This window comes from Trichomycterus rosablanca, chromosome 15 (genome assembly GCF_030014385.1).
Source record: "Trichomycterus rosablanca isolate fTriRos1 chromosome 15, fTriRos1.hap1, whole genome shotgun sequence".
NCBI lineage: Eukaryota > Metazoa > Chordata > Actinopteri > Siluriformes > Trichomycteridae > Trichomycterus > Trichomycterus rosablanca.
Window position 1 is genome coordinate 23,454,889 of NC_086002.1, and position 15,089 is coordinate 23,469,977.

The window sequence follows — 15,089 nt, forward strand, 5'->3', positions numbered from 1 at the left end:
ATCTACCCACCCACCCACAGTTCTCCAAAAGTGCCACAAGAGGGCGACATTAAAATATTTTTTTTGTACCATGCTCACAAGAAAACTGGTGGCCACAAATAAGCACAAGGCTAAAATTACAGTGTGCTGTGAAGGGAGCTTCCAATTAATACAGATAGACGCTTTTCTCGCCTTGCTGTCATGTCTTGCTCTCCGTTATCATTTCAGCATCTCCAAGCGGAAATACGAGCTCAGGAGACGCAAGCACCTGCTACTTTATAACTAGTATACATGTATAGTTATGTGTTAATTCTCCAAAAAATTGTGTTAAATATGATAATATTGTTACTGATAGTATTGTTGGGGTAAAATAATTTTGCCATTTATAAAGTTTAAGTTCACCGATCACAGATTTAATTACTTTCTTTAAAAAGAACACCTTATGAGGATAATTTAATATAATATTTTACATTTGTAAGATGTTTCCTCCATCCACCTTTCCTAGCTGCACTTCTGTGGAGTGTGGTGGTTGATTGTGCTCTTGTTAAAGGGTTTTACAGTTCACTTCCCCTCCGTCCTAATTACTTTGGAACAGCCCTTAATGTGGTGAGCACTCCACGTGAACACGCAAACGGAGGTGGAGTGGAGAGGTGGAGTGAGGGAGCGGATTGGGATTGGGGGCATATTTCGCATTGGTTGCAGTGGAAAACAGGCTGCAACCAATCAGCAGCCACTTGCACTGCAAAATGACAGAAAGAGAGAACAACCAAACACGACATTACAAGAATTTTTTACCAACATGGTCACATGTTTTCATTTTACCATTTCATGGTATTTTTTTTACAATTCTCCAAAAGTGTTCTAAGAGGGCGACATTACAAATATTTTTTCCTATTATGGTCACAAGACATATACTATATTGCCTTAAGTATTCACTCACCTGCCTTCACACCTATATGAACTGGAGTGACGTATCATTCTTAATCCATAGGGTTTAATATGATGTCGGCCCACCCTTAGCAGCTATAACAGCTTCAACTCTTCTAGGAAGGCTTTCCACAAGGTTTAGGAGTGTGTTTATGGGAATTTTGACCATTCTTTCAGAAGTGCATTTGTGAGGTCAGACACTGATGTTGGACAAGAAGGTCTGGTTTGCAGTCTCAGCTCTAATTCATCCCAAAGGTGTTCTATCAAGTTGAGGTCAGGACTCTGTGAAGGTCAATCGAGTTCTTCCACACCAAACTCGCTCGTCTAAGTCTTTATGCATTATCTCTGGTGCACAGTCATGTTGGAACAGGAAGGGACCATCCCCAAACTGGGAACACAAAGTTGGGAGCATGAAATTGTCCACAATCTCTTGGTATGCTGAAGCATTAAGAGTTCTTTTCACTGGAACTAAGGGGCCAAGTCCAACTCCTGAAAAACACCCCCACACCATAATCCCCCCTCCACCACACTTTACACTCGGCACAATGCAGTCAGACAGGTACCGTTCTCCTGGCAACCACCAAACCCAGACTCATCCATCGGGTTGCCAGATAGAGAAGCGTGATTCGTCACTCTATAGAACACGTCTCCACTGCTCTAGAGTCCAGTGGCGGTGTGCTCTACACCACTGCATCCGACGCATTGCATTATGCTTGGTGATGTAAGGCTTGGATGCAGCTGCTTGGCTGCATTCCATGAAGCTCTACACACTGGTCTTGAGCTAATCTGAAGGCCACATGAAGTTTGGAGGTCTGTAGCAATTGACTCTGCAGAAAATTGGCAACCTCTGTGCACTATGAGCCTCAGCTCTGTTATTTTACATGGCACTAACACTTCATGGCTGCTGTTCCCAATCGCTTCCACTTTGTTATAATACCACTGACAGTCGATATTTCAGTACCATGCTGGAATTCACTGAGCTCCTGAGACCCATTCTTTCACTAAAATTTGTAGAAGCAGTCTGCATGCCTAGGTGCTTGATTTTATACACCTGTGGCCATGGAAGTGATTGGAACAATTCAATTATTTGAATGGGTGAGTGAATACTTTTGACAATATAGTGTATTAACATTTCAAATGACATTTTTACAATTCTCCAAAATGCCAAAAGAGGGCAACATCACAAGAATTTTTTTTTTACCATGGTCACAAGATCTCATATTGCCATATCATAACTAATTTTTAACAGTTCTTTAAAAATGCCACAAGAAGGCAACATCACAATTTTTTCAACATGGTCACAAGATCTCGTATTATCATATCATATCACTTTTTTTTTTTTTACAATTCTCCAAAAGTTCCACAAGAGGAGTTTGCATGTTCTCCCTTTGTCTGCATGGTTTTCCTCCAGGTGCTACGGTTTTTTTTTCCCATAAAGGGGTATTTAAGGACAAGATAACACGAAACTGTGATATTTTTGCCAAACAAACCCCGAATTCCTAATTTATGTTGAAATAAAAGTTGTCCGGATTGTCAGATGTCAAAAAAACTGGTCTGTTTTAAATAAAAGCTGCTGGAACTCTGGTGTCACTATCCACAGTCTAGTGGGGATTCATCTTATGCCAAATTCACACTACACGACTTTTCAAGACATCAGGTCTCTGTACAGTTCACACTACACGACTGGATCTCTTGTAAACGGGAGTCTTTCAAGTCGGTGTGGCTTTCACACTACACGACTGATCTGTGATAGGGGGTCACACACTACACCATCTATCACCAACTGGAATCACAGGAGAGCCTCTCTGGTCTCCCAAACTACGTTTAGTCACGAAAACAAACGTGAGAAGTGATTAAAGGTTTAACCTTCCTGATAGGTTATGGGTCAAATTGACTCTTCTTAAGGTTTTAAACTATTAAAAAAAATACAGTTAAAAGTACTTTTCCAGGATGAAACTTGGCTTAATAAGTAAAAGCAACATATAAAATAAAAATTGTTTATTTCACATATTTGCAAAAACATTAAAACATTTTATATCAATTGCAGTTTTACAGGACAACGTATGTTAAAGTTTTTAATTCATGTCACATCCTTGTGAGGAATAAAGCAGTATGTAGGGCCCGAATAGCTCAGTCGGTAGAGCATCAGACTTTTAATCTGTGGGTCCAGGGTTCAAGTCCCTGTTCAGGTGAGTTGTTCCTTACTACAGTAAGCACTAATGTCCTGTACAACGTGGTTTATTTAGAAAGTTAAAAGATTTGTACTTAGTGAGATATATCTAATTGAAATAGCATGTACTTGATCTAGTTGTACTTGAAATAATTGTACTCCCAGCTGTTTCAAACACACTGTAGTAAATAGAGGACAGTTTAAATCTACATTTATGTGTAGCCTAATAATGCACTGAGTTCTAGATATTAATACCTACATATATTTTATGATGAATTACATGCATCATGATTTCAGTTCTTGCTTCACAGAGCCGCTTTGTTATTGCACTGCACTAAACAGTTGGTATATCCTGCACTATTTTAGGCCTTACATAATGCAGCATCAATTCTGTTAATACATTACAATTTACAAAGGGTAAAAGAGGGTTCTTTTTAAAGGGAATTAGCTCAAATGGTAGAGCGCTCGCTTAGCATATGAGAGGTAGCGGGATCGATGCCCGCATTCTCCAGTAAAGAAAAATTATGATCATTTAAGGGCATCATGTAATATGAAAGTCGTTGTGTCATTGCTCACTGAAACGCAGCATTAAAAATTATGTCAATCTGTAAGTGTTACAATGACATTAACGCTCTGTATTCATTCAAATCATTTGTTGAAGACCATTTTTGATTTTTAAATTGACAAACACGCAATAACTTATAATATATAAAATATATAATATATAATATATATATAAGTAGAGGTACGTGACTTGTTGATGTTTTTTTTTCTTTTTATCCAGGGAAACGCTTTGTAAAAGATGAACAGCTGAAACTCACGACAATCCCTAAACTCATGGTTTTTATCTCACTCGCTTATGACACTTGTTAACACTTGTTAGCTATCGTTGCGGCTGAAACACATGAATTTTTAAATTAGAACAGACATCATTGTGAATACGGTTGTTTTGACTTGTTCTGACTAACATTAAATGTTCTTCTTATTATCATCATTATTATTCTAAATTATTATGTTTATTATTATTTTTTCCCATTTGTTCTTTCAGCTACATGACAGTTAAGCACCCTGGACTCGACCTAGTCCTGCTTGGTAACTGTGTTTTACTTCGCACTAAACAGCATATTGTTCTAGTAGAAAAGGAAACTCACATCCGCTTATAAATACATGTGGAAAACACCAAGGTCTGGTTTGTACTTTTCAGCCTGTGTCTACAAGAAGATCGGGTTTCCTCAGCATATTTTTACGTGTAATAAGATGTGAAATGTGCGCTGCGTCGCTTTACGCATCAGGAGCGGTGTGCTGTTTTAGCAGAACACAAGGAAACAGAGCATCGTTAGGTTCCCTTTGCGGGCTTTTACATGAACGAGAGAACTTATGTTCGGCCGACGTGCACTTTATTACCTCGCATTTTATATCAGGACTTGTATTTTAATCATTATTTGCCATGAGAAAACACAAGTGCGCATGTGTCACGGAAGCACACAGACGCTGCGCTGGCCGAGCTGAGTCTACACAGTTCTCATGTGTGCTATAAAGCCCCGCCCCCTCTCGTAAGAGGGAGGAATCTCTGTACAACAGAGCACAGCGCTTCACTCGCTCTTTCTTAGCGCCGTTTTAGCTCCAACAACGATGGTAGAAGAAGCTCCAGCACCGGCCAGCTCGGCCCCCGCCAAGGCTCCTAAAAAGAAGACCGCGACCAAACCCAAGAAAGCGGGTCCCAGCGTCGGCGAGCTGATCGTCAAAGCTGTTTCCGCTTCCAAGGAGAGGAGCGGCGTGTCCCTGGCCGCCCTGAAGAAAGCTCTGTCTGCAGGTGGATACGACGTGGAGAAGAACAACTCCCGCGTCAAACTCGCCGTCAAAAGCCTGGTGACCAAGGGCATCCTGGTGCAGACCAAGGGCACCGGCGCCTCAGGATCTTTCAAGCTCAACAAGAAGCAGACCGAGGCGAAGAAGCCCGCCGCTCCTAAAGTGAAAAAGGCCGCAAAGAAGCCCAAGAAGATAACAGCCAAGAAGCCCGCCGCTAAGAAGTCCCCCAAGAAGGCCAAGAAACCCGCTGCTGCCGCTAAGAAAGCCACAAAGAGCCCCAAGAAGGCTAAGAAGCCGGCGACCCCCAAGAAGGCAGCCAAGAGTCCTAAAAAAGCCAAGGCAGCCAAACCCAAAACCGCTAAGCCCAAAGCGGCCAAGGCCAAAAAAGCTGCACCCAAGAAGAAGTGAACATGTTCCTGTTTTCTTATCTTCATTTTCTTAAAACGGCTCTTTTAAGAGCCACCTATATCTTCCCATAAAGAGTCGCGTTTCCTAAACACATACATACATATAAGCATGCATGCAAACATACAACTATTCATACATACAGCCATCCATACATACATATGTTGTGGAGAGTGTAATAAGCAAGGAGTTCAAAACACTAAGTATGACTGGTCCTGTTTTATGTGTAATAATGATTTTGTCACACATCCTCATAAAACTGTCCGTATAAATGTGTATATGTATGTGCACTCACGTATATGAGCTCTTTACATAATGTTATTGTTAGTGTAAATGTTATTGTGACATAATATAATGTAATTGTTGCTTAAGAGAAGCTTTTCTGTATCATACATTACACGGGCGGGAGAACGGAGGAGCAAAATTAAAACTTTAAACTTAGATTTTGAAATAAATAAAAAAACAATTATGTTTGGAATCTTTGAAAACACTTCTCAAAAAATAAATGACCTTTATTGGTTAGTTGTCTGTATTGTTAATACAAAAATCTGGAAAACTAGGTGTAAAATGATCATCGAACAATGCAATATACCCCCAGATATTGTTTTTAAACAAATCATATGCCACCTCAGAAGACTAAAAAATGAAGACTTGCGTACAAAAAATATGGTCAATATTAAGACTGTAATCTATTTTGTTACACTCAGCAAAAATTTAGAGTATAAAAAAAAAAATGATAATAATATATGAATAAATAAATAATAATAATTATAATAGAATACATAAATAAATAAATAAACATCTATAAAAAGGGAAAAGAAAAAAAAACAAGATCTGAGGACACTCTTTCTGTATTTGTTTTATTCTTGAAATTGTAATAAATACTTTGAACTGATGTAATTATCTTGATAATGTATTGATCTGCATATATTTGTAATGTGATTTAATCTTGTCAAATAAAGCTATTTAAAAATTGAGAACGGAGAAGAAGAGAGGGGAGGAGGGAGGGGGCGGGGCAATATGTGAGGGGGGCGTGTATGTTTCGTTACTGAGACATGACGGCGTGTTTAGGATTGGCTCAGCTGTGACTTCGCTCTAAGCCAATAGGAGAGAGCCAGTTTGCCTATATCATACCGCTTCGAGCTCTCCTCCAGTTCACTTCAGTTTTGTTCCACGAACGCATCTGATCATCACAATGAGTGGACGCGGGAAGACCGGTGGTAAGGCTAGAGCTAAGGCCAAGACTCGCTCATCCCGTGCCGGCCTTCAGTTCCCCGTGGGCCGTGTTCACAGACTGCTACGTAAGGGTAATTACGCCGAGCGTGTGGGAGCTGGAGCTCCTGTCTACTTGGCTGCCGTGCTGGAGTATCTGACCGCTGAGATCCTCGAGTTGGCTGGTAACGCCGCCAGAGATAACAAGAAGTCTCGTATCATCCCTCGTCATCTGCAGTTGGCCGTGCGTAACGACGAGGAGTTGAACAGACTGCTTGGAGGTGTAACCATCGCGCAGGGCGGTGTGCTGCCTAACATCCAGGCTGTTCTGTTGCCCAAGAAGACCGAGAAAGGAGCCAAGGCCAAGTAAAGTCGCTCTCGTGTTCTAACCAAAAGGCTCTTTTAAGAGCCACCCATTTCCACAGAAAAAGTGCAATTTCCCCAGATAATGTCTCAACAAAACAAATGTAATATTGTTGTTCATAGAATCACACGTTGTAAAACATGATTTATCACATGGTAAAATTAAATCAATATTTACGATTAGATTTTTTCCCTATCTATCTTATCTTTACATATGTCCCTATATATGTATACATAAGTGAAGTTATAGATCACTTGCAGTAGCAAAACCAACAATATAGACGATTAAAAGTGGTGCAACAAACGTGTTTGTGTAATAAACATGGAACAAAAATAATAATAATAATACTAATAATAAGCAAAATGAACGAAATAATCAATAATATATTTTTTTAGAAAGTTATATACTTCAAATGCGATTGTAGGCTGAAGAAAGCACAAAGAAAGAAAGGAAAGTATTATAAATCCCACCAACAGCATAGAGGACATATTATGTTTTCTAAAACGAGGCAGCGGCAGAACTCCGACCAGTAAGCGACATTTGACGTAATCACGATCGTCCAATGAGAAAAGTGCGTCACCAAGACGCCCAATGAGCGCAGAGCGGCTCTGGTACTTAAATTGAGCGTGTTGGACGGGCTAACATATTCTGTCGGAAGACAAACTGCAACCCGTTTCATGCCATTTTCTTGAAAACTAACAAAGGGGAGAATTTATACATTCATATATAAATAAATTGACAAATTTTATGATGTAAGCCGACAATGAGCTTCCCCTCTTTGAAAGACCAGCAGCCGCCACTGATATATATATATATATATATACATACTACACGTGTCCCTCAGTCACTATCCATGGCTTAATGGTCTGAATTGCAGTGTCCAAAACCAGTATATTTTTTACCTATGCGATATATTGGAAATGGGAATGTCAGATCTCAGGTTTGGAGCGAGGTAGGACTTCCAAATCTGCGTTCCTCTCTAAGTCTCCACCTCCCCAACCTATGGTGCAAGTTTGAAAAAGATCAGAGAAACAAAGAAAAAATCTCTTAAGGGTTTTGGTCATACTATACTGGTTTTGGACCAAATAAAAATAAAAATAAACTTATCCCATTTCCAATATAATAAAGGCATGACAAATATACAGCTTTTGGACAGTGAAAAGTCATCCCATTTGCAATATATTGAATACTTGAGTGGGGTCCCATAAGCAGCATACAGTAGTGAAGGCCCAAATGCTTATTTTTCCACACTTCCCAAGGGTCTACAGACACGAAACACATACCAATGGATTCGTCTTGATGAGTAGATGTCATTTGACACCAGAAACGGCTGGAAATTGCCGAAAATCGCCCCGTTTTTTATTATTTTTTTTACTAAATTAACATGTTTATCGGGCACTTTGTTGGACAAATTTGGTACCCATGCACTCGGGAGGACTCCTAGATTACGATTCAATCGAGTCCCGGTGTCTGTGTTCGACTGTTTATTCCCGCCAAGCCTATGAGGCCTACGTTAGCAACCGAATGCTAATGAAACTCGTTTTTCATACTTCCCGGTGGTCAACATGCAAGATACACATATCAATAGATTTGTCTCGATGAGTAGATGCTGTTTGACACCAGCAGCTTGAGCTAACTCCACGGGAAATCGCGGAAAATCGCCCCGTTTTTATAACGTTTAGCTACTAAATTAACATGTTTATTGGGCACTTAGGTAGACAAATTTGGTATGGTTACACTCGGGAAAACTCGTAGTTTGTAATGCAAACAAGTTTTGTTGTCCTAGAGGTTCTGGAACCTTTAGAAATGGTTCAAAGTCAGGCAAAAGAAACACAGGAAGGCCTTAAAAATGTTCAAGTGGACCTAGGGCTTCCAGATTTTTCACACTGCTTCTAGAGGTGTCCACAGCCCACACATTCGAGTTTTGAGTCGATCGGACCTTTCAAAGCAGTGTTACATAGAGCGTGTAAGAATCTGAATGGGAATAAATTGGGATTTGGACGTGTCCAAACGGGGTAGCAAGGTCCGATGGGTCCGAAATTTTGGCAACATTGTCGACATAGGCTCCAGATAAACATACTCAAATTTGGAAGCGTTCGGGCTTTCCGAAGTATTTTTTATTGGGGCAACGATTCGAGCAAAATCCATGCAGACTTGCACCTTGGCCTTATGCCTTTCTCAGTGAAGGAGGAGAAATACTGAAAGGCCTTAAAAATCTTCATGTGGACCTAGAGCTTTCAGATTTTTCAGACTACTTCTAGAGGTGTTGACTGCCCACATAGTTGAGTTTTAAGTCAAACGACCCAAGTGGTGTCCAAAAAGTTATTATGGGATTTGAATGGGAATATATTGGAATTGGAACGTGTCCAAACAGGCTCTAGAAAGGTCAGACGAGTCTGACATTTCGGCTACATTGTCATCAGAGGCTCTAGATAAACATACTCAAATTTGGAACCGTTCAGTCATTCCAAAGTATTTTTTATCTGGACAACGATTCGAGCAAAATCCATGCAGACTTGCCATGTTTTCTTAAGGTCAGCACTTAGAATTTCAAGTACTAAACTTTACTAAAGCCCCTGGGAGAACTGCAAATCCTTTTTAGGTGCTGGGTCAACCACGAAAGGTACTTCAGACAAAGATGACACTCAACGATACCCATTTTCAAAGGCTGCTTCTCAGATTAAAACTGAACACACATATAAAAAGAGTTGTTGCATCCGAAAAGATGTATTTACAAACACATGACAATCTTCTTCTTCTCCTGGGCCTTTGTCCCGCTCGGTTGCGGGGTCAGCTCTTCGGCGGATCATGATCCGCACATCGATTTGGCACAGTTTTTACGCCGGATTCCCTTCCTGGCACGACCCTCCCTATTTTATCCGGGCTTGGGACCGGCACTACAATGCACTGGTTTGTGCATCTAGCGGCTAGGTATCTATAGGACAATTCAGTGTTTCCAATTAGCCTGGTGGCATGTCTTTGGACTGCGGGAGGAAACCAGAGCACACCCACGCGGACACGGGGAGAACATGCAAACTCTGCACAGAAAGGACCCGGACCGCCCCACCTTGGGATTGAACCCAGGACCTTCTTGTTGTGAGGCGACAGTGCTACCCACTAAGCCACCGTGCTGCCCTACAAACACATGACAATAATTAGCCAAAAATGCAACACCGGTCATTCCCATGCATATGTCCATGTTTTTCCACTGCCCCTTTTTATATCAGCCATTTCTAGCATGTTCTTTTGTCAAAGCATCTATGTTACACCCAATTCTGATGAGGCCGGACTGACCCATGGGTCCAAGCCCTTTCACATCCTGATGGAAGTACCCTTATTTGACTGACTGAAAAGCTGACCAAGTGAAACTCTTTAGTCATTTTGAGTGACTTGATCACTATTTATCAACTCTTCAGAGCTGTGATCCAAGAGCTTGCCAATGCATCACAGCCACCCGATAGATATCTAGCATGGTAAATATCTGTACCTATCAGTGGGTGGTGAATAACCATCAAACCAACCTAGGATGGTAAATGTACAGTATTCACACATCAGGGTATTTAATGTTTTTTTTAAATAAATGAGCAGGAAAATGTCCACTGAGGAGGACATTGGTCTAGTGATCAACTGGATTAAGTTGGCTGTTTTTTTGGTTGTAAACAGCCAACTCCCTGCTTTCTGACATTTTTCATCTTCTGCTTTGAATATCCTTGCAGCTCCAGTTGAATTATGGGATAGATTAACGATTAACGTGCTTGGTTCTCATACTTTAAAATGTTTGACGATGCAGTTCCACATCTGGGGATTTTTTGTATGTACTGTTTAATTAATACTACTGCTTTCATTTACTGTTATGTATACATATACAACAGTAATAATCAAATTACATTGACATTTATGGCATTTGGCAGACGCTCTTATCCAGAGCGACTTACATTTATGCCATTTTTTTACATTTATGCAGGACTGGGTGTGGGGGAGGGGCAAGAACATAGGCTTTCCAAGTAAACTTCAGGATCAGGTTTTCTCTTTTCAAATTGAATGACAGAGCACAAATATTCAAATCACACTATAAAGATGTCCTACATGTTATATAAATACATAATACGCAGTGGTTTGGGCACAGCTCAGAATTCCATGTTTTGTTATTGGTTTAAACGTCTTAATGTCTCTTCTATGGGATAGAAATTTGAAGTCAGGGTGGGGGAGGGGATAGAGAGAGAGAGCAATTAAGCACCTGTGAACTACTAATGCTACGTTCAAGACACACTGAAATTGTTTATTAACTTGATCTGTATGAATATAGTATTTTATTTTGAAATGGAGAACTGCTAGGCCCTCTTTTGTTTTAGTAATTATTTTGAAGTCATACAACAATTTGAGCTCCTTCTGAGTTAATTAAGCCATCCCCTGACCTGATAATTGATATTATTAAAAAGAATGTTGTATTTTCTTTAATGTACAGATTTCTACAACACATTAAAGCGTTTAATAAAATGTCTCTGAAGCTGTGTTTGGGTAATGATTTTATGGGAGAGTGATTAACTTCATGAGAAGTAAATTGGCACTGAAACATTTGATAAAACACCCCTCCATCATAAACGCACGTGTGCAGTTCTGCACTTTCTCTGTGCACCTTGAACGCATCATTATAATCATGCTCGGTGCGCGCGAGACACGGAGGTTTCAGAGGCTGCGCGAGCATCATCAGCGCTGTGTGGAGCGGCACGAGCTGGAGTCCCGAGAGAGGAACAGACTGGAGCACGAGGAAAGTGTGAAGCTGCTGCAGGTAAGACCTGTTTTACTCTTCTATTCAACTGTAAACTCAGGCTGTACTCAGAGCTTTAATCCGTCCAACACACAACACATACTGATGCTTTCACCTCGTTTTTCACCTGCATGACTTGGTATTTAAACAAATGAGGGTTTAAATGTAGATAAAACACACACAGGTGTGAATGTAATCATGTGTTTTAGCAGTTTGAGTCTACAGTCAGTGATGGTTTTGTACTGGATACCTTTAAATTCAGGTGTTCCTAAAATTTAGATTCCCGCGTGTAACTAAGTGGGGTGGGGGAGGGTAAAGTGCACCATGAGCTCTGTGATAACACGCACTTACATTTAGGTTCATCTGGGTTTTTTTTTATGTTTGTTGACCTGAAGCAAAATTATTTTACTGATATTTCAAATGTGTACTAAACTTTACAGAGAATGGACAAACAAGAGGATAAACAAGAGGATAAACAAGAGGATAAACAAGAGGATAAACAAGAGGACAACATGGCATGTATTTATTTTGACATGTATTCTTTTCATGTGAACTATAAATAGAATTTGATTAAAAAAACTACTTAATCTGTTTATTGAACATTTTTTAAATGTAGGATTCACTTTCTAAAATTGAGTGAGTTGGTCTAGGGCAGGGGTCCCCATCATGAAATTTCATATATATATATATATATATATATATATATATATATATATATATATATATATATATATACAGGTGCTGGTCATAAAATTAACATATCATGAAAAAGTTGATTTATTTCAGTAATTCCATTCAAAAAGTGAAACTTGTATATTATATTCATTCATTACACACAGACTGATATATTTCAAATGTTTATTTCTTTTAATGTTGATGATTATAACTGACAACTAATGAAAACCCCAAATTCAGTATCTCAGAAAATTAGAATATTGTGACAAGGTACAGTATTGAAGACACCTGGTGCCACACTCTACATTTACATTTTCAGCAGACGCTTTTATCCAAAGCGACTTACACAATGAGCAACTGAGGGTTAAGGGCCTTGCTCAGGGACCCAACAGTGGCAACTTGGTGGTGGCTGGGCTTGAACCGGCAACCTTCTGTTTACTAGTCCAGTACCTTAACCACTGAGCTATCACTGCCCTACAGCTAGTCAGCTAATTAACTCAAAACACCTGCAAAGGCCTTTACATGGTCTCTCAGTCTAGTTCTGTAGGCTACACAATCATGGGGAAGACTGCTGACTTGACAGTTGTCCAAAAGACGACCATTGACACTTTTTGTTACAAAGTATTGAGTTGAACTTTTGTTATTGACCAAATACTTATTTTCCACCATAATTTACAAAAAAATTCTTTAAAAATCCTACAATGTGATTTCCTGGATTTTTTTTTCTCATTTTGTCTCTCATAGTTGAAGTGTAGCTATGATGAAAATTACAGACCTCTCTCATCTTTCTAAGTAGGAGAACCTGCACAATCAGTGGCTGACTAAATACTTTTTGACCCCACTGTATATATATATACTGCCTGGCCAAAAAAAAAAAAGGTCACACACTCTAATATTTATTTCTATTTCTAATATTTGGTTGGACTGCCTTTAGCTTTGATTACGCCACACATTCACTGTGGCATCGTTTCCACAAGCTTCTGCAATGTCACAACATTTATTTCTGTCCAGAGCTGCTTGAATTTTTCCCCAAGATCTTGTATTGATGATGGGAGATTTGGACCACTGCGCAAAGTCTTCTCCAGCACATCCCAAAGATTCTCAATGGGGTTCAGGTCTGGACTCTCAGGTCTCGTGCTCCCTGAACCACTCTTTCACAATTTAAGCCCGATGAATCCTGGCATTGTCATCTTGGAATATGCCTGTGCCATCAGGGAAGAAAAAATCCATTGATGGAATAACCTGGTCATTCAGTATATTCAGGTAGTCAGCTGACCTCATTCTTTCGGCACATAACGTTGCTGAACCTAGACCTGACCAACTGCAGCAACCCCAGATTATAGCACTGCCCCCACAGGCTTGTACGGTAGGCACTAGGCATGATGGGTGCATCACTTCAGCCACCTCTGTTCTTACCCTGATGTGCCCATCACTCTGGAACAGGGTAAATCTGGACTCATCAGACCACATGACCTTCTTCCATTGCTCCAGAGTCCAATCTTTATGCTCCCTTTCGACATGGTTGTTTAACAAATGAGAAGCTACTCACTGCATCAGTTAGGGTTAAATAACTTGTTGCCAGCTGAAACATAATCACCCATGCAGTAATTATCCAATGGGAGGCTCTTACCTATTTCAGAATGTTCAGAATCAGTTACTTATCACAAATCGACTGACTCGAACTTCTCATACATTCCTGTAGCGTCAATGCATTTGCCCGTAGAAGCTGAGCGTCTATTCACTTTAATGGGACTGCATGGAACAGTTTTTTTCATTGCTTTGAAACTCGCCGGTCATTGGATAAATGCCATGATTTTGTCCCGCCCCCGGAGCGTCTCTGGGGGTGAATGGAGCTGTGAAAGGGTCTGGACGCTGAGCTTCTGCAAGATGATTGGAGGATCATTTGAAAGGCTGAATCCTGTTTTGATTGACAGCTATTTTGTGATCTAAACTGTCACTTAATCACTGTGAGCTTCAGTCCCATCGTGGATTTTGCGAGTGAAGTCGAAAGACAAACTGCAACCCATGCCTCAGCTGTACAAGCTGTTATCGTTAGTGGCAACAATTGGAGCTACATCTGCGGGTGTAAAAAGGAGCTTCTCCTCTTTAAAAAGGCTTAAGTCTTACACCCACAACACAATGGGCCAAGACCGTCTAAGCAGCCTAGCTCTGCTGGCCATTGAGAGGACACTGGTCAAGTCCCTGGAAAAGACGCCTACTTGGTACGATAGGATCACAGGCCATTTTCTTGAAAAGGAACAGAGGGCAGAATTTATGTATAAATAAATTGACAAATTTTATGATGTAAGCAAACAATGAGCTTCCCCTCTTTGAAAGACCAGCTGCCCCCACTGATATATATATATATATATACTGTATATATACAGTGGTGTTCAAAAAACTAGCAGTCCAACACCATTAACCTGATAAATCACTGTTTTTAGTTGAAATGCTATTTCTACATAGCAAAAAAATTTACTTGAAAATGTAGTAGAGTAATAAAAACAAAACAAACCCAACAATTAGGACATGCATGCCGCTCAGTCTGAGTAATCGAAGCATTGATTGAAAGGGGCTTGTTCAAAATAATAGCAGTGAGGAGTTCAGTGAAGTCATTCATTCATTTTCCCCTCCTGTGATAGCGCAGCTCACACATCCAACCCCCCATCACAAATCTCCCCTACTGTGTACATCACTGCTGACCAGGTGAGGAGCCAGCTGAATAGACTCCACACAAACAAGGCTGCTGGCCCCGATGGGGTCCCCCCCAGGGTCCTTAA

At 40.3% G+C, this 15,089-nt stretch overlaps 2 protein-coding genes across 2 annotated transcripts in view; both read left to right on the forward strand.

Annotated features, from left to right (window-relative positions):
- The first annotated feature begins 4,708 nt into the window (after positions 1 to 4,708).
- On the forward strand, positions 4,709 to 5,293 carry LOC134328392 (histone H1-like). Its single transcript, XM_063009494.1, has one exon. The coding sequence runs from the start codon at positions 4,709 to 4,711 to the stop codon at positions 5,291 to 5,293; it is 585 nt and encodes a 194-aa protein (XP_062865564.1).
- A 1,192-nt stretch (positions 5,294 to 6,485) lies between these two features.
- The window catches only part of LOC134328803 (uncharacterized), a 450,585-nt gene continuing 441,981 nt past the window's right edge, over positions 6,486 to 15,089 (forward strand). Inside the window, exon 1 of the mRNA XM_063010031.1 lies at positions 6,486 to 6,868. Coding sequence (XP_062866101.1) covers positions 6,486 to 6,868 — 383 coding nt within the window. The remainder of the gene's footprint in view (positions 6,869 to 15,089) is intronic.

Excerpts from the sequence above, each read along its gene's own strand:
- LOC134328392 (XM_063009494.1), top strand. The coding sequence starts at position 4,709 with ATGGTAGAAGAAGCTCCAGCACCGGCCAGCTCGGCCCCCGCCAAGGCT.